At 44.8% G+C, this 19,642-nt stretch overlaps 2 protein-coding genes across 3 annotated transcripts in view; one reads left to right on the top strand and one right to left on the bottom strand.

Annotated features, from left to right (window-relative positions):
• Positions 1 to 2,928, top strand: part of CPNE2 (copine 2) — a 43,041-nt gene extending 40,113 nt beyond the window's left edge. For both annotated transcript variants that reach the window (XM_018083114.1, XM_008924195.2), the window contains exons 15-16: positions 1,242 to 1,478; positions 2,338 to 2,928. In XM_018083114.1, coding sequence (XP_017938603.1) covers positions 1,242 to 1,478; positions 2,338 to 2,445 — 345 coding nt within the window. In that variant the 3' untranslated portion in view covers positions 2,446 to 2,928. The remainder of the gene's footprint in view (positions 1 to 1,241; positions 1,479 to 2,337) is intronic.
• A 3,049-nt stretch (positions 2,929 to 5,977) lies between these two features.
• FAM192A (family with sequence similarity 192 member A) lies at positions 5,978 to 17,695 on the bottom strand. Its single transcript, XM_008924197.3, has 6 exons — positions 17,550 to 17,695; positions 17,275 to 17,373; positions 13,929 to 14,050; positions 9,833 to 9,966; positions 7,819 to 7,883; positions 5,978 to 6,716 (listed from the first exon to the last, which is right to left on the bottom strand). Exons 1-6 carry the CDS (start codon positions 17,677 to 17,679, stop codon positions 6,499 to 6,501), a joined length of 768 nt encoding a protein of 255 aa, XP_008922445.1. The 5' UTR covers positions 17,680 to 17,695; the 3' UTR covers positions 5,978 to 6,498.
• Positions 17,696 to 19,642: the final 1,947 nt, after the last annotated feature.

The raw sequence follows: 19,642 nt of genomic DNA, 5'->3' as shown, positions 1-19,642 counted from the left end.
TAGATGTTGGGGTCCTGCTCTTCAGATCTATGTCTCCCCACAATTTGCTCTGAAAAGTTCGGATTTAGGGGAAAATGAAAGCCTGGGCAGTGCTCCACAGGCAGGGCTAACACATCAAAAAGGGGCTGGGGTGGGGAAGAAGGGGCTGGCTGCTGCCCTGGCTTGGGAAAGACTCCTCACCCATGTCCTCGGGTTGTGTTTAAGCTTGACCCAGCCTTGTTTGTACTTGGAATTTAGCACTGGAGAGCATCAAGAGGAAACGAAGCTTAGGGAAGGTTTCAGGAGATGTGGGTTGGAGGAAGACCAAAAAAACAGGCTTGGGGCAGTGCTCCCTTTTTTGCTTTTCCAGGATGGCTGCACTAGTGGTTTTCAGAGGAAATGGAAAGAATGAGGAGAGGAACAAAGGGCTTTAATGTGCTTGAGTGGTTGTTTTCGTCATTTCTCCAGCACACGCAAGCTGCGTAATGTGCCAAAATTGAGCCATTACTTTCCCTGGAGACAGAGGAGACGGTAATTTTGGGGGTCCACATGCTCCAGATTTGCTGAGCTGAGTCCAGCAGGAGGGTCTATCCGTCTGTTTGCTTGTCCATCCTCCCCCAGGTCTGCAGGACTGGCCCTGGTGCCCTCCTTTTCCCAAGGGAAGGGGAGCAGGTTCCAATGCTGCTGATCTGTCATCCCCCCATCTTGCTGGTACCCTCTGCACCCCCCTCAGTGCCTCCAATATCCACGGCTTTGTACAGGAGAGGGACAAACCCTGAGCATGGGACAGCCCTCCCCACCCCACAGCCTGGCACTGGAATACAGGAGATGTTCCCCATTGGTGCAGGGACACGTCGATGGGGAGCACCCCAAAACACACCCCACTGTGTGTGCAGGCACGGGGAGATTTCACCTCCCAGCTGGGCTCATGTCCCAGCCCCAAACTCCTCCTGGCCCTCACACAGAAGCTCTGCACAGGCTGGAGGTTGGGGTTTTTTTCCATCATTAAGTACAGTAAATAAGAAAAATATTTTTTGTGGGGGAGTTGGTTTGTTGTTTTTTACGATCTTTCAAAAATCAACACCCGGATTTCTGGGTTCTGCTAAAGGGGTTGATGCCAGCTGTCCTGGGAAGTGGTGAACCTTGCTCCCAAACACCCAGGGGACCTGCCACCCCTCAACATGTGGAGCATCCCGGCCGCTTACAGCCCGCAGGCTCTGGCATCCCACTGGGTCTGACCCTCTGCCCTTTCCCCTCCACAGCAATACTTCATCCTCCTCATCATCACGGACGGGGTGATCAGCGACATGGACGAGACGAGACACGCCGTGGTGCAGGCGTCCAAGCTGCCCATGTCCATCATCATCGTGGGGGTGGGCAACGCTGACTTTGCTGCCATGGAGTTCCTGGACGGGGACAGCCGGGTGCTGCACTCCTACACCGGCGAGGAGGCCGTGCGGGACATCGTCCAGTTCGTGCCCTTCCGGAATTTCCGCAACGTGAGTGTGGGCAGCGGGGAGGGGATCACAGGGAGAATGGGGTGTCAAGCCTGGAAATGACCCTGGAAGTGGAGCAATGCCGGTGGAGGCAAGAGGTACCTGCCTGTCTTACCATCCCTCAGTGATGCTCTGTCACTGACCACGTAAATCAGCGCTGAGGGCAGGGACAACAGTGCTCCTCATCTCTGTGGCGAGCTCCACTGGAGCATCCCCCCTGTTCCTCCGCCTCCTGTCATTGTCAGGCAGGTGGGAGCAAAAACCCGTGAATCATAACAGGGTCTGGGTTCCCACAGCAAGCTGGGGCAGCACTGGGCTCGCATCTCTCACCACAGTCCCATGCTGGCCTCTCCCATTCAGGCCTCATCCAGCACCTGTGATGTGCCACACACCGAGGGCTTAATGCCCTGCACCCCTGGTCCCTCCTGGTGCTGGTAGAAATGGGCAATGCCAGGACTGGCCGTACACATGTCCCCTCTGTGGGATTATCCAGGAGTCAGCCCTGGGTCGGACACTGTTGCTGGCACAGGATTGCCCACGGATGCAGAAAATCAGCCTGTGCTTATCTCCCCACTTTTTGCAATTAATCAGTGTCTTTCTGTTACACTCCTTATTACTCACACCTGGTTTTTCTGACCTACCCAGGATGTTTTATTCCCTCCTACCAGTGAATTACCTCCTGTAGGGCAAGTGTAGTATAGAATACAACAATCCCAGGTGTATAAAATGTTGGCTGCCAGTAGACTCTAGGGGGCATTAAATGAAATGCCACAGTCTGGAGTTGGGGACAGCCCAGCCATGTTTGCTTGGTTGGTCCCCTATGGCTGTTCTGATGCTGGTGTTGGTTCTCTCTGGCCCACAGGTCCCCAAGGAGACCCTGGCCAAAGCTGTGCTGGCAGAGCTGCCCCAGCAAGTCGTGCAGTACTTCAAGCACAAAAACCTGCCACCCATCAACTCGGAGCCCGCGTAGAGCTGTGCCAGGCTGCTCCCTCTGCATGTTGCCGAAGCCTGTTGGTCCTACCGAAAGCGCATTCCACATGCTCTTAAGAGAAGAATACCCTCCCTGAAACACTTTGTACTTCTTAATTTAATTGCTAAGTTCCTAACACTCACCCCAGCGAAGCGTCTGGATTCATTTTGTACAGTCTTGGCCCCAGGTAACACTAAGCAGCCAGGCCATGCCTTGGTCCTGCTCTGTTGAGTCACTTTTCAGTATTGAATGTACTTTGTAAAATTTCAGTGGAACAGGATACAATTTTTATGATCAAAACTTGCTTTTTCCAAGCAATGAAATGCTTAATATATTATTATCATTCAATGAACTGGTCGTTGTATAGTTCATGTATTTGTGTTGTACCTGTACATCTGTCAGGCTCTGTGTTCATTTTTATACTGTGTACATGTTATATTTGTTATACTCAGGTTAATAAAGAAACTTGGACATTTAAAACAAGGGTCTCCTAGATGGGAAGGTCTGGGAGCAGCTTATGTGGTCAGCAGTGCTGGGTGTTTGGGAGTCACCCCAAATGGCCTGTTCTGGTCCCTCAGTCGCTCTCTCTGCTCAGTGTTTCTACTCCTTGTGCCCTGGAATCAGCCCAGGCTGTCAAGGGCAGTGTGCCAGAGAGGGATTTACTGAAAGTGGATGTCCCAGGGAGGGCAGCATCCCCTCTGTGCCTGCCTGAGCTAAGGGCAGGGGCCTGGTGTGTGCACACATGTGTGTGCTTGGAAAAACACTGGTGAACCAGCGATGAACCACCAAAAGAAGTTTCATGGTTCACTGCTGCTTCATCTCTAGAAATTCTTCCGAGTCTGAGTAACAGAAGCTCCCTCCTGCCTGGGCTGGGTAATGAAATCCGGCTCTCCAGCAGCTCCTTTGAGCTGCTCATCAGCAACGTGTTATCTTCAGTGCTAATTGCTGCTTTCTGCTGTTCTTAACTAGATTAAGGTCTTTTGAAGCTGAATATGCTTCAAAACGTCTGGCAGGGATCACCAGCCCTACTCCAAACTCAAGCAGACTTGACCTCGCTTTTCCCCGTCAGCGGAAGCGCTTCAGGTGGGAGGTTGGTGTCCACTGCACACACACGTGCTCCTGGCTGTGCTCTCTGCCACCAACCACCACCAGAAACGTGGGGCTGTCACTGCTGCCCCCCAGGCACCAGCACAGGGGCTGCCCCAGGCAGTCCCACAGCACCAGGTCAAAGCTGTCAGAGAGGCCCCGAGAAGGCTCCAAGCAGGCCCCAGGTGAGCTCCATCCCTTGGGAGAGGGGGGAGTGCTCCGAGAAACCTCTGCCTTGCAAAAACACCCTGGAAGGGAAAATAAACAACCAACACCACCCTTTTCCAAAGGGAGAAGCAGCCCTGGAAGAGTGGCTTGTTTGAAATAATGCTGTATCCAGCTCAGCTTCCAGATCGAAGTGTGTGGCTTTGGAAAAATTGTTGGGAGTTTTTTGTTGATTTTTTTTTTTTTTAATTTCCATAAGAGAACCTCACACGCAGCTGCAGAAGCTCGATAGCTCTTCTTCTAGTAGAGTGTTTGTGGGGGTTTGTCGTTTTTTTTAACACCTCTCTGAAGCTTTAACAACTAGCACAGACAACGAGCCGTTTATTGAGCTATCCCTGGGGAGGGGCTGAAGCACACACGATGCAGTCATGTTTTTTTCTTAAAATAACAACAATAACAAAAAAAAAAAAAACAAAAAAACCAAAAAAAACCAAACAAAAAAAAAAAAACACCTAAAAAACCCCAAAACCAACCAACCAACCAAAACAAAAAAAACACACAAACCCCCCAAATCAAAAAAAAAAAAATACCAACTCCCTCCCCCCCCCAAAAAAAAAAAAACAAACCAAAAAACAAAACACCCAAAAAAATCTAAATCTACCACTGGTTGCCAGAGTTGCAGGAACCAGCTGGAGTCAGCTTTGTCAGCCCCAGGGCAAGGTTACTGCCACAGCTGCCCTTTTCACGTCTGATTTATCCTACATCTCATTCACTCTTCACTTCCCTGCACATCTCTCAGGGCACTGGAGTATTTTAAGGTCAGATGGCTTCTGACTGTACGAAGGTAAATGGGACTAATGGATAGAGTGAGGAGCTGGGACAGCTCTGCAGTTTGTTTACATGGGCCAGGCCCTGAGAACAGCAGGGCTGACTCAGACTCAAAGGCATTCCCCAAGTGCCCTATTCTGTTCTTCTAGGAACAGGAGGAAAGTGGAGGGCTCTCACATCTGCTTTCCCTGGATTATGTCTCCCCCTGGCCTTGCACTGTCCACTATAACCACCATCACCCCCTCCTGATCTCACCTGCAGCCCCTCTGCACCACCATCACACCTGCTGCAACTGGCTGACAACTGCCACTATAAATTTCTGTCTAAATCAGCCATTTTGACTGCAGCTGTGCAAAATATCACTCAGGAAAATGGCCCCAGCATGCTCACAGCTGGGCCAGGCTGCTCTGACTCTCTAGTGATATTTCTGATGTAGCTCAGTGCCAGTAAGGACACTGACAGCTCTCACACCATCTCCTCAAGGCTCCTGCAAATGCAACTTTCATCAAAAAACATGCATTTTGTGTGCACCACTTCCATTTCACTCCAAAGCTCAGTATAATGAAAGTCATCAAAAGCAAAGCATTAGGGAGGCTGCAAGAGATCTACCTATTTTCCACCTGAAAGTGCCATAATTACAGTAGCTAGGGAAGAGGTAGGATAAACTCTGGAGCAAACACAGGAAGCCCAGAACAGGGGAAAAAAAAAAAACAGTGTGTTTGTAAGGATCTGATTGTGGAACAGGGCTGTGCAAACAGAAGGGGTATTTGGCTAAGGATAGCTTCATTGTGAGCATAACTCTCCCTGTTTTTCTTTGGGAAAATTCAACACTCAAGCTAAGGCACGAATCCAGTAAAGGCCTTCAGTTTTCACTGCTTTTAGCCCAGCTGCTCTCTCAGAAGTGCAGTACATAGAGCAGGGCTGTGAGGGACTGTCACAAAGACTCTTCCACCCCGAGCGGTCGAGCTGAGCTGTTCCAACCCTGTGACCTCCCATTAGCCCCGTCTGCACACACAGGAAAAAAGGATGGACCCTCAGCCCTCCTTCCTGCTCATGCCTGGCTCCTTGGTCCACCCAGAAACATGTCCATGTAAGATTTCTTAAATTCGGTACATCTACAAGGATGATGTTGTTCAGCTTCTCTACAAAGAGGTTTGGCTGAGCTGGGGAATCCCACCTGCTCTGGAGTCATGTTCTTCAGGACACTGCTGCTGAAAAGCTGAATTCCTCGTCAAGTGCTGGCACAGGAGCAACAGCCTTTGAGCAGAAAAGCCAATTGCAGCTCCTGTGAACTCACCCAGACCAACAGTTTTCCATCACCACCTCTGCATTTGTAGGAGGCTGCCTTGTACCTCTCCTGGCTGGCGGTTTGAGGAAAGGGCTGGTCGGGTAGAGCAGAAATTGCTTAATGGAACGAGAACAATTATGAATGGCACAAGCAGAGATAAAAAAATGCATTCAGAATGTCTTTAATCATGTAACACTAAAACTTCTTTACAGTGTCATGGCAATCTACACTTCACCATCTGCTCAAATTTGGTTCTGCCCCCATTTCTCAAATGCAGAATAAAAATGACATTTTAAAACAGAACACATGGCTGTTTCTACAAGACTTCACTGCTTCGAGTGAGTATTTTTGCTTGTTAGTCTTGTATAAACTTCTTAAATCAACATAATTCTTTCCATAAGAATTGTAAAAGATAAAGCTCTCTCCTCCTTACCCTCAGACCTTTGTGACACGAGGTGTGCTTTCTGCTTTAGGATGGCAGCTTTTCCTCAAGGCTCAGTATGCACCTCAGAAATGGAAAGTTGGGAGTGGGGAGGAAGATATAATGAGTTGCTTTAGGAGTATCTGAGTGTATTAAGGTTTAGAGGTTAGCTAGAAAGATTATATTTGGGGCAGAGGGATGCGACAAGCATCCATCAGGGCTTTGGAAGATACTCTGCACTACATTACACACGGAGGGATTTCTGTTATGGACCATCAAAGAAACTGTTGCCACGAAAGACAGAAGAGACAATCTTTCCAGTGGAATTAATGGTGCCCTCACTGTCCGAGCTGGACTCCGAATCGCTGCTCCCCGAGTAGGCACCCAGGCCCGGCAGGATCCCAATGCACACGGCGGCTGAGGGACAGTGCACTGTGGAGCCTCCCACGGAGCTGCTCCCCAGGGGAACACAGGAGGGTTTTTCTGGAAGAGAGATACCCCAGTCAAACACAGGGAGTGCGGGAAAGGCCTTTCAATCAGCCCAGGAGCTGCCACGTGTCACTCACCTGCTTTTGCCACACAAGCAGCGGATGACTGCAGGATTTAATTAAAGCATAAGGCAGCTTTATGCTGCAATAAAGCCATTCTGACAGGAAGGACTTGCTACCTCAGGGGATTTTTTTTTTCCTCATCACTAGTTTAAGCCCAGCTCTATGCTGGCATTACAGATTTTTTATTCTAAAGCTGTCAGTTTGATGCTTGTCAAGTACCAAACCCACTAAATAAGAATAAATAGCTCTGCTTTGTGTAGCTGAGTATTTTTTTTTTGCAATGTAACAGCATAGTTGAGGAAAAGTTTTATTCCATCGTTCTGCTAGTCAACATCTCCCATCTTCCATGGCTAATTAATTATTTCCACTGTTCTGAAAGTTTACTGAACAGAAGGAGATTCAGGAAGCGCCTTGGGTTGTCATTACACAATTGCAGCTCGCCCGATTTGTGTCAGAGTATCTTGACAGCAAGTCAAGTGCAGCCCTGACAGCTAAGGCTGAAACACAGCTTAATTTTTCTTCTAGTTCCTCACAGTTTTCTGAAACAAATTGACTTCAGGATGGACAGAATCACATCACAGCATGAAAAGTTAAAGTGGATGCATACAAATACATCCAATGCTGCTGTGAAGAGGAAGGGGATGAGCAGCTCTCCATGTGTCCTGCCAGGAGAATAAGCAATAGGCTTGAAATGCACCCAAGGAGACTCCCATTAGTTACCAGGTAAAACTCTTTCAGATTAAAATCAGTTAAGCATTAGAATAAACTCCCTAAGGAGGGTGCACAGTCTCTGTCTGTGGAGATTTAAGAGCAGCTTAGACAAACATCTGTCAGGACTGGTCCAGGCAGGGAACCTGCAGCCCTCTTTCCTGTGAAGGCTGTTGGCACCTACATTTACCATTTCTACTGCTCTAAGAGAGTCTGTGCTGCCTTGCACAATGAAGGACCAGAAAAGCAAAACCAGGTTTTACGCCAAGCCAGTTGCTGTTCAGTGACAGACACACAGCTTCCTACATGGAGAAGTCGGGACATACCTTGATTCTTTTCATCGTGATCAGTATCTAATTTCAACCTCTTCACACTGTTACCACCATCTGAACTGTGGAAAAAAATAAGAAAGTGTCTTGTTCCTCATAAGCAACCACTTAATTACAGTGAAGTAATTGATACATCTTTGCCAAAAATGCTACAGTGAATGCCAGCAGGATCCCCTGATGACCATCACCACTTCTGATTGCCCTTAACTGGGGCTCCCTGAAGAACGTGCAGGATCCAAGGAAGCGTCAACACCTACACTGCTATCACCTGTTAACCTGGGAAATGGGAACACGCCTCTGGGAGCCCAAGTCAAACCTCCTGCACAGCAACCCAGAGCCACCCATCCAGTGGGCTGTACCCCACAGGAGACTGGGAATGACTGCCTGAGCTTCGGACACCCCACACGACCACAGCCTTGCACACGTGGATGGTCACCACACTTGCTGGTGCAATATCTGTGGCTTTCCCCTTCCCCCTCCTACAGAGCCTGTTCTAAAACGTCTGAAAATCTTGCACCCAGTAAGAAGCCCAGTAGGTTTTGCAGCAATTCACACACAGCTGCAGTATCTAGAAAAGAGTCCTTCCTGGGGGAAAGGAACATGACCCAGACTTCTGACTCTTCAGAGCTTCTATAGCTCTCCCCTGCCACTGCTCAGATTCCATTCCCCCCACCCTGCATGTTCCCAGTCCTAAGTCATCCACATAAACAAATGCTTCCCAGCTTCAGCTGTGATGAACTGATGAAGTATGAGCATTATTATGCATTAACTCTTTTCTGTCCCTGTCAGAACATGCAGTACAGACGAAAGGTTACTCTGTGCAGGGAGCTTTTAATAGCAATACATCCTTTACAGGAAATTACAAAGCTCAGGGAGCAGATGTTGAGCTCACACTACACTTGCTTTGGGCCACTTCGCAATAGAAGATAAGATGGCAAAAATAGAAGACTGCAAAGCAAGTCTGCAATGGCACTGACATGTCAGTTAAGATGCTCTCTTCAAAAAGATGCCATCTGCAGACTTCAGAAGTGCCATTAAGCACATGCCAGCTCCTTTTCTGCATCCTACTGGGTTAAGTACTAATAGTTAGAAGACAAAAACAACATTGTTGGCTGCTTGTTATCAGTTCAGGGCTTTTCTTCTCCGCTTTCTGAAAACCCAAACTACCACCCAACCCCACACACATTAAGTGGTGGAAGTGCTTACTTCAGTTTTCAGACATGCAATTACTGCTGTACTGGGAGCTAAACATCACCCTACAAGATAAGCTTCTAAAATAATCTTGCATTCTCTGAGACGATTCAAACACACTGACTGAATTTGGAGATGCCAGTAATCATCTTAAGTATTAGATGATTCATCTCTGGGAAATAAGTCTGGTCCCACATGCCTAGTTTCTCCATAACCTGTGGCACACCAGCAGCTGCGTTTGTGGGCCAAGATCAAAACAGCAAACACGTCACAAACCCAGCTGCCATCTCCCTGGGATGGAAAGGGTGGTGATGTATCAGTGCAAATGACTGAGGAACAAGGGAAGTTTGCCTGATGTCCCCAGGACCAAACTGGTACACAAAGCTCTTCTCTTGTAACTTTGTCTCCCACGTGCTGCCCCCAGCAGCAATTAAAACAATCCATTGTAAGCACAGGTGAAATGGGCTGATCCATTATGCAAATGTGAATGAATTCACTTGAGTGAGGTGACACTGATATCTATAAATAGAGATGTAAAACAGATTCCCTCTAGATCCCCAAGCAGGATTGCCCAAGCACTCTAGAATGAAGAGTCTACCCACTTGCTTTACACACACTTATCTATTTGAATTGCTTCATGTTTTTCCCCACAGTTTGTGAGAGCCTATAGAAACAAGGCTGGTCTTTTCTTATACCTTCCCCCTTTTTTCTTTAGGGCTAAGGTTTACACCTCACTCTCTGGAGGCAGTTTTGGCCTGCCTCCCTTTACACTGCTAACTGGGTTCCGTTCCTCATGAATTTATAGAGGTGTGAAACTAACCTTCTGTGTTTCACAGCTCCTGCCAACAGCTTTGCCTGAGAGAATTTGTTCTTGTTTTCCACTGACTTCATGGGCAACTTCTTCTCAGTTTCCTTCTTTGGGTCCATACTGACTCCCACTTTGGTGAGAGTGCTGTGAATTAAGGGTTAAGGATCAACTGGAAGGAACAGGGAGAACAGACACTTCCTCTCGGATATATTTAGCCAGCTCTGCTGACAGCAACGACCGAAGTTCATTCACATATTCTATCAAAATAAACTTATTTGTAATGACATTTAGCTGGTACCCTCAGCCAAAACATAACAGGACCTCACCCTCTGGGGTCAGACCTCCCTCAGGTATCAATACCAGCTCTCCCTGTGAAGACATCCAGGCAGCAGCCCAGGAGCTGCTGCTCTGAAGCCAGAAAGGTACAACACATGACACCCAGCACCCACGAACATACCATCATCCTGCCTTTACCTAAAGGCCTTAGAAAAGCAAAAAGGTCAGGCTGGGACCAAAACAAACAAACAAATCAAACAGGCAATGCAGCACTTCCCCTTCTATGGAGGTCAACACATTTGTAATTCATATTTGCTGCTCCAAACTCTAACCCTTACCAAAAAACCTAAGTAGCAAAATGTGTGCTCACTTCCACTCCTAAACCTTCCTTTTGCTGAGCCCAGCAGATTTCAGCCTACCAAGGCAAAACAGTTCCATTTTCAGCTTTGGCATTTATCACTCTGTCTTTTCAGCTCCTCTCTCTGTAAGGGCCACAAGGCTGTTACTGCTGGTCTGAGCTCCAACCCAAAGAGGAAGCAGACAGATTGATTAAGGATGAATGACTGCACAGAAAAACTAAGTAGTTTAAAACAGTGTTAGCAAGGTGAGATGCAGATGAAACCTATAATGCTTAGAGAGAATCTTAAGCAGGTTCTCAGACAGGATAAGGAGGAACTGGGCCTATGTGTTATCAAGGCCCACTCACTGCACACACCCTGAACAGGTCTCCCGTGGCAGGACCCAGTCCTGCCCTGATAACATTTAATGCCCATCTGTATTTGGTGAAGAGAGGTCTGTCAAAGGCCCTGCTTGTTGATGAGGTGCCATGGGAGTCACACAAGCTTCTGCAAAACTCACAAACTGCACACAGTGAAGGCAAATTAGCCTAATTTCAAAGCACGTTTATAAACTCACATCTAGCTTTCTAACAGTTTCTTTGACTCCAATTGCACAGCTGGAGTTTCACAGGTACCCCAGTCACTGCAGACAAATACTAGATAGGGAATTTCATGTTGATGGACCATATATTTTGAAGCCACAGCTTTTTTCCCCACTGAACATCTGCAAATCAAACTCTTACACTTTGGTTTGAAGCGACACACTCGGTCTCCAATCAGAAGGGTTAAGATGCCACTCCTTGTTAGATTTTCCTAAGGATACAGCAGTAACTCAGATTGCTTCTTACCCCAACCAAGTCTTCTCAATTTTATTCCTTTTTAGGATGGCACAGGAGTGCCATCCTGTGGCTATCCAAAGCCATCTGAAAGCTCGTTGTGTAGAACACAGTTTGATGTTGCAACACACGACTCCTTCCACCCACTGCAGTGTTCAACTTCCACACTTTAGTCCATCACCTTGTTATGTTCTAAGACTGCACTAAAAAAGCCCAGCTAAGGAAGCCAAAGGCTTCTCTTTTAAAAGATACCAAATTACAGGCTTTTCACTTCTGTCCAGGATGGCATTTCCCTAAAACTCCTTAACTAGAAAGGCTCAGCACATTTTTAGTAGATATTTTATACATACTGCTGCCATTAGCAAATGTAATGCTATACCCAGCCAAGAAGTGTTCCCCCTCAGGAAGACAACATCAGAAATAAACCTCTCAATCTAAATATCAACTGCATTAAACAAGCTGTCCTACAGAAAAACCTGCTTCTTGGAAGGGGGATGGTTCCCACATATATATAGGTGTGAAGACCAGAGGATGTTGTTCTCAAACACTTCTTGGATCTGGCTTTAAAAAATATCTGCAAATCTTTAATCACTGTCAGACCAGTGGGATCTGGATAGGATAAGGAGCAAACACACCTAGCTATTCATGCAAGAGGAAGTAAAATTCCTGGTCATCCATGCATATGAATTTCTTAAGCTTATGAGTGCACTAAAATATTCCAAAGTATGGTTACCCTCAAGATATATGATTTCATGATTGTTCAACATAAAACAAAAACAACAAAAAAAACCAACTCCGTACTTGAATACTTATGTAAGGTTTACCATTAAATTAATGCCTCTGGGTAGCTTAAACTGGATGCTATACCAGGAAAAAGAGCAAAAAATCAAACCCAGTGGGTTGACATTCCTCCTATTAGTTTGGGAGGGCACTTGAACAGTACCTCTAGATGCAGCATATTTGCCTAGTGCCCACTTTTTTTTTTGTCACTGTAGTGATAAACCATCGGTAACAACCTGCAGATGCAAAAAAACACCTTTTGCATTTTCAGAAGAACACCACCAAAAATTCCAAACGCAGACGAGTCATTTTGCAAGTTGCTCTGAGATTGCTTGCAATATTATGGTTAAATAAAAAAATTGCAAAGAAGAAATGGAACGGGCAACGCTTCCCAGTTTCCCACGGGATGAGGTGACTATAAAACATTTCCCCTCCTTCCACCCCATCAGCAGTAAGTTCTACAGATTCATTTACAGCAAGACTTCAGACCCAGAGGCACCAATATTACTAAGACCGCAAAGACTGAGGTAAGATGGCCTGTACACCTTGATCAGGCCCTGCTGAGGAAAATTCAGGATCAGTGTGTTATGTGGTTAATTCAAGACAACTCCAGACCCCCTCTGGGCTGGTATGGTTCACCCCAGATGAATGTGACATAAGGAGAGCTGGCAGCTGCTGCCCCAGCACAGTCCCACACTGCACAGCTCCAGATCAGCCAGACCCGCGAGCAACATCACCCAAACTAAATATAGCCCATGAACATCCCATTATTAGGTCCAACAAATCAGGAAAATACTCCAAATCCAACAACTAGCTGCAGCCTATTTCTGGAGTAAAAAAATGCATCAGTATTTCTTTTACTTACACACATTCCTGAGCTAATTTAGATGCTCTTCCCAGTACTCACCCTCCAAGTTGTAAATCATTGACTAACACAAGGTAAGGCCGATCTTTGTAGCATCAGTGCTAACCAGTTTTATGTGCTGACTGGTTTTGGTCACCTCCTTGTGTACACAAACTCTTTTATTTATACTAAAGCATCCTTGAGAACTTGTATTTTGTTCACTGATGACTTAACAGCAATGGAGACAAAGATTCAATCTGCACAGATTCAGTAAACCTCAAAAAAGCAACATTTTGCTTAGCACAGAAATCATTGAGTCATTCCAATGTCCCTTGACTGGCACTAATCAGAGAGAAAAAAACATCCTATATTATTCACTAGCACATCTTAAAGAAAATTTGGCATTTAACAGCAAAGCCAAACTGTGCTGCTCTCAGTACTGCCTACAAGTGTGTATTACCCAAAGGAGCCAAGTCTCCATGGGCACTGACTTCCCAGAAGAAAGTCAGTGCATTGGGACAGATGTATTTAATTTTTCATCCTGCAGATATCAGCAAGGGAAAAAAGCATCTAATACTTCAAGAAGAGATACAAGAGAGAGCAATTCGAACATTATTTCAAACAGGTATGTTGAAATCAAGCAGGTAAAAAAATTAAGACAGTATTTCCGTTTCAGTAAGAAGACAAAAGCAGAAGATTAGAAATAATAGGATGTTTTTCCTTTGTGTTCACTTTCTGGTTTTAGTGATGGTATTTCATGCACTCAATAACATAAAAAAAACCCAACCCACTACCAAACTCCAAGACAATGGAGAGGGGAGAAGGAAAGAAAAGTACCAGGGATATGTGAGGGCTGAAGGGGGGAATATCAAACATTACAGTGGTCTACAATGAAAACATTAAACTCTGAAAGTCTATCACTGTACACGTTCTGTAAAGCAGCTTTATAAAAAGAATGTCAATGACAGAACAAAACTACAGCCCACTCTTACCCTCCTCTAGGTAACCACCAGCCATTTTAATGCAAAGGATATTCTGTACTCGTTAAGTTCTTTCAGCTCTTCTTCCCTTCGTTGCTTTTCTAGAAGCTCTTGCTGCCGAGAAACCTCATCAAGGAAATGTGTCTCATCTTCATCTAAGCCTCTTACCATATTTTCTGAATAAAGAAAAGAATGCATATTGATAAGCTAAAACCACTTAGGAAGCAGACAATTATTGTGTGTTACTTCATCACTGTCTTACAACATTTTCCAATGACTTCAAACAGCCCCATAAATGTAGGGAAGTGTCCACGTCTCACATACAACATTTCCAGGACTGCCAAGGTAGGAAAATTTGCACTGGGAACACAGGGAGCAGAGTCCTGGGTGAGTGAGTGAATGGGGTACTCCAGCAGCCACGCTGCTGTGCCAAGGAAAGGGCACAAAGCAAACTCCACAAGCTCTCTGCTGGATCGTGTAATTAAGGAGTAAAAATACTTCCCAGTTAATCACCCTGGATGCTAACAAGGCAAAACTCTCACACACTCAAGCACAAAAACTGCAACAAACTCACACAGTTTGAACACAACACTATTGCCACAGAGAGAAGCCCAACAATTCACAGGAAGCTGTGAAATGCTGTTGGACTTGCCAATATAATTAAGGAAAATTGACCTTAATTGAAAACTTAAAAGTTTTCAGACAGGCAGCCTTTCTGTAGTTCTGAAACACCATTTGGAACAGGTTACACAAAATAAGGAATAACCACAATAAGCAATGATTTGGCTTCAGACACTAAGTTTAAACCTGTCTCCTCAGAATCTCTTCTTAAACCAACCAATAACTGGAAGAAACCACATTACTTCTCCCCATAAATCTTGCTTCAAAGTAGGAAGTACATTTTCTTAAAACAAACAATTAGTTAACTAATTGATACTAACATCCATTTAAATAAATAATTTAAAAAAAACCAGAAGCAAGACAACTCCTAAATTCCAAATACAAATAAATTCTTTCTAAACAGACTACCCTACATTAAGGAAAGTACAGGCTGGTGCAGCAGGAAGGTCTTTTATTTGCTGCTCTGCAGAAGTTCAACATCTCTTGATAAAACCATTTAGTTAAAAAGTTAATAAAAAATATTTTTTAGAAAAAAACAAGTCTTGCTGTTTGTAGTCATCCTCAGAAAATCTTAGCCCAAACATCACCCTCAGTCTCCATTAAAGTTTAATTCTGTGGGAGGATTTTTAGGCTTTTACATGAGGTCACTGTGTTTGTTTTTTTAATCTTCACCCACATAATCAAGCCCTATTTGTTTTAATAGCAAACTAAGAAACCCATTTACACTGATAATTGGCAAGCTTCTGCCTTTGACAGAAAAGCTCTAGAAATCAATTATTATTTGAGGTTATTTTATAAAGGCTGATCCCCACTCCTTCCAACTCATGCAGAGCTCATTCATAAATCTTTAAACAGTAACTTGTAGCACTCACTGCTACTGCTGAGGGCCCCTTCAGAGAGCAAAAGTAGTGAAACTCAGGACACTTTTTGAAGCAAATGACATGAATTAATTTAATTTTCTGCTTGTCTCATCTGCAAACTAAGAGGAAGGCTGCTACCCATTCCAGTACTCAGTTTACTGAAGCAAAGGGAAGATGTTGCAGGTCTAATACAACTGGGCAAGGGAAACTATTACTTTGAACAGTTATTGGAAGCCCTTCCCATCCAGCCTGACAGCAGTCAGTTTTTGGGTGGCTCCTTGGGCAAGAACTGCTTAGTCACATCAAAGATGACTGGGAGCAAAAGTTTACTGAAGTAAACTGGAAACTCTCCAGCTGGAAAGAATCCTGTAGGTCCAGTTAAGACTCTAATGCATTAATTATAGAGATAATGACATTATCTGTACTTGCCACTTTTCACCACCAAAAATAAGTGAAACTCAAGAGACTGGAAAAAACTTTCACCTGTCCTTATTTTGGTTACCACAATTGTGCAGAAAGAAAATTTTTAAAGTTCCATTATAGAGAATACTAGGATTATTTTCTCATTTAAAATGCTCTACCATTCTACCAAAATTACTTTACTTTGAAAAGGAAGACATTCTTGCAATGCTGAACAGCCAAGCAGAAAGAACTGCTCATCTGTAAATCAGTTTTTATCTACATAAAAGTTTTAGAGTAAGTTCATGTGTCAGTGCAAACACAATTCTTCAGCATGAAAGTTTCTCCTCCCAAGTTCCCTCATCAGTTGTGACTGATAAGAATGACAGTGCACTAAACTTGTTTTCTACTCCTCAAAAATTCCCACGGACAGAAAAAACACTTATGAACATTTTAGGGCAAATTCAAGCACATTAGGGGACAAATCTTGTCACAAATGGCCAAACTGGCTGAAATCTGATAAGGTAAACCAGTGCTCCACTGATCTTTAGTTTGTCAGTTCCTCCCACTTACCTTCTCTCAAAGAAATTTGGCTACAGGAATGATCCTAAAAGCATCAACTACACACCAGGAATGGCAACCACAGTAATCAGTGATGTACCCAACAGTATCTGCTGGGGCAGCTTCTAAGAACCCAAAGACTGAGCCATAGTTTTGTTCCATCACAAATACAAGAGAAATTCTAGACAGAATCCAGTGAGCCAAAGTGGAGCTTAAAGAACATACAGCTTGAGGGTAAGGCTTCCAGCTAAAGAACCAAAATCAATTAGGACCCACCTTAAAATGGAGTCCCACAGTATCATCCTCACTTCTCTTTATTTAGAGCCAATAGCTCCCTTTTTCCCAAAAAGGTTGACTAATAATTTTCTAGTTCTCATTATCATCTTTGCACTCAGCAGCACATACACAGATGATACAATGCAAAGGATTTTTCTATAAAATCAGAAAGCCAAACATCAGTAGAAATTAGTTCCCGTTTCATCAGAACAGTTAAACATCTACTTTTTGAAGAATCACTTTTGAGTCAAATAATTACAGCTTGGAAATATAACAGCTGCTGTAGCAGGATTTCTGTTATTGACTGAAGCAGAATGGTCTTGTGTTAAAGCATGAGTTCAAGAGTCACAAAACCACTTTACATTTTCACTTTCCCATGGATCGCTGTCAGATTTTGGTTTTGTGGGATTTTTTTATTTAATGTGCCATACAAGCCTAGCATTAGGCACTTTACAGGAATGCAGCTTCATAACTGCAAACCACTTTTGAGTTTTGCACGTGTGCAGTGCTGCCTCGGTGCCCAGAGCAGCACTGAGAAACAGTTACTTGAGAAACCCAAGATTCCAGTAACTCCTCTGAAGCTTCTGTTTCCCTCTCTGGGAGGCACACAGGACACAGGGATATGTCCCTTACTTGTGTACAGCTGTTGCACACAATACATTCAGTTTGCTGCTGGTGCTTACTGAATTTAAATTGCTCCTCAAACTCCTGCTGCTTCTTTTCTCTCTGCTCCTGCAGTCTTTCATACAACGACCGTGGGTCATAGGCCTCCTCTGGGCATTCTGAAAGGAACAAACCACACGTCAGAAACACTAAACTGCCAACAGTTCTTAGTCTCTTCATATATAAAAACCTTTTGAAATTACAGAATAGCGGCCATTGCCTTTTATTCCTGCTTTCCACAAAAGTGAAATATTCTCAGGTCTTTTTCCTGTACTTGTTAAAGCCTATCCCATACCTTTTGGATCCTCAGGTTTCCGGACCTTTTCCCATTCCTCTTGCCTTCTCTTCCGTCGCTCCTCGAGCTCCGACTCAGACACAAACCTCTTGTTAATCACAAGGTCAGCAGTACCATCTCCCCCATCCATTGTGGAATAGTCTATCCTAAAAACACAATGGGAAAGAGATATCAGGGGGCTTATTGTACTTTTCAGTGAGTGAAACATTACTGAACATCCTGAAAAAACAGACCTGCTGCCCTTACAGTAACTTCAGTTCTCCAAAGAACACTGAACAGTAAGTACTGATTGAGATACCTACTCACTTCACAACTGCTAAAACTAACAGCACCACCCATTACTCCTTCTCTATTCTTTTCTCATAGTTATGTCTTCCTTGATAGTTGTCTGCCTCAGGCTGCTTTTCTGAAAGTCATATTTTAATGGATTTTTTTTTCCCACTCCACTTTGTATTTACCTTGCTTAAATAAATATTTTAAAAAAATTAAACACCCCACACACACACCTACCTTCACATCCTTCTCCTTTTATTTCAGCTCTTACACCTCTCTGTTCTGGAGAAAGATACAGTTTATCTTTTTGCCCATCCTGTGAAAATTTGAGGAAGCTTGCCTGTTTCCAGTTGTTAAATACATGTATTTACAAGTGATTACCAGTGAGATTTCAGAAATTAGCAACTGTCCTGGCTTTGGCTGGGACAGAGTTAATTTTCTTCTTAGTAACTGGTACAGGTCTGTGTTTTGGGTTTGGTATGACAATAACACTGCTAACACTCTGAAGTTTTAGCTGTTGCTCAGCAGTGTTCATTCTAAGTCAAGGACTACTCAGTGTCTCACGCTCTGCCAGCGAGGAGCTGCACGAGAAGCTGTGGGGGAGCATGGCCAGGAGAGCTGTCCCCAAGTGGCCAGAGGGATATTCCATAGAGCCATGACCACAGAACATCGTGCCCAGTATATAAACTGGGGGGAGCTGGGTGGGAACTGCTGGCTGGGGACAGGCTGGACAGTGGGTGCTGAGCAACTGTGACTCTCTGTCTCTCTCTCTCTCTCTCCTGCTTAGTTGCCAGCTGGGGTTAAACCACAACAGCAACCCATCTCTCCAGCCTCAGCAGCCTTTTGCAGCTCCCTGCAGGCGGGAGAGCACTTTCCATAAAGCATGGAACACCTGCTCTTTTAGTGTCATTCCTGAAGGTGGTTCAGCTGGAAACCTATAGAGAAGATGAAAATTGAATCTCCCTCCTGAACACAGGTCCTGATCACAAGGGCAGCTTTCCTATCCCAGTGCTGCAGAAACAACATAATTTGTTTCTCCACTTGTTCATCTCAACCCATCCATTTAGAGAGGAAACAAAAGGTTCCAATCAATGGTGACAGAAAGTCATAAAAATAAACTGAAGGAGATTCTGCAAGGGCATAGCATCCTCTGGGGACTAAAGCCTTCAGCAGCAAACCACCTGTCTTCTGGATCAGCCAGTTCACTTAGAGAACATGTTTTAAGATACATGAACTGGATTTCGGTTTAATTATGACCTGACACTACAATCCTGAAAACTGGTGTCTGATTCAGCAAATAACAACTTTACTGACAACCACATCCTGGGGCACAGTGGAGGGGGAAAAAAATAAACATCAAGCAGCATCACACTGACGTTCACTTGCAGTCATAAAGTTTGCTAATCTTGTTTCCTTTTCCCTCTCCCGTCTGAAACAAACACACACAAAATCCCCCAGACCTGACAAAATCCATGTGTTTGGCAACTTTCCCCTGTTTATCTATGTTTTTGCCTGGTGGTCATTGTAAATGACAGAAGTTTCTGTCACAGCTGTAAACTGCAGCTTTTGATAACACCAGATAACAACGTCCCTAGGATAAAAAAAAACACCCCCGAACTTCGCAGCCCTTGCCATCACCCAGGCTGGGACAGACCCGGAGCAGCGACTCTGTCTCGGGTACCAACGTGCAGCTTCTAATATATCAAATAGCAGAGATTACTTTACCTACGCCTTCAATCACCTCCGCGCCCCCGCAGCACATCAAACCACGAGCCCGGAGCCGCCGGGGACGAGTCGCTCCCCACCAGCCCCAACCCGCC

The sequence above is a fragment of the Manacus vitellinus genome, unplaced genomic scaffold (genome assembly GCF_001715985.3).
Source record: "Manacus vitellinus isolate BGI_N305 unplaced genomic scaffold, ASM171598v3 scaffold_10_pilon, whole genome shotgun sequence".
Classification (NCBI taxonomy): domain Eukaryota; kingdom Metazoa; phylum Chordata; class Aves; order Passeriformes; family Pipridae; genus Manacus; species Manacus vitellinus.
Note: the sequence above shows the minus strand (reverse complement) of the source record. Positions and strands in the feature narration are given on the sequence as shown.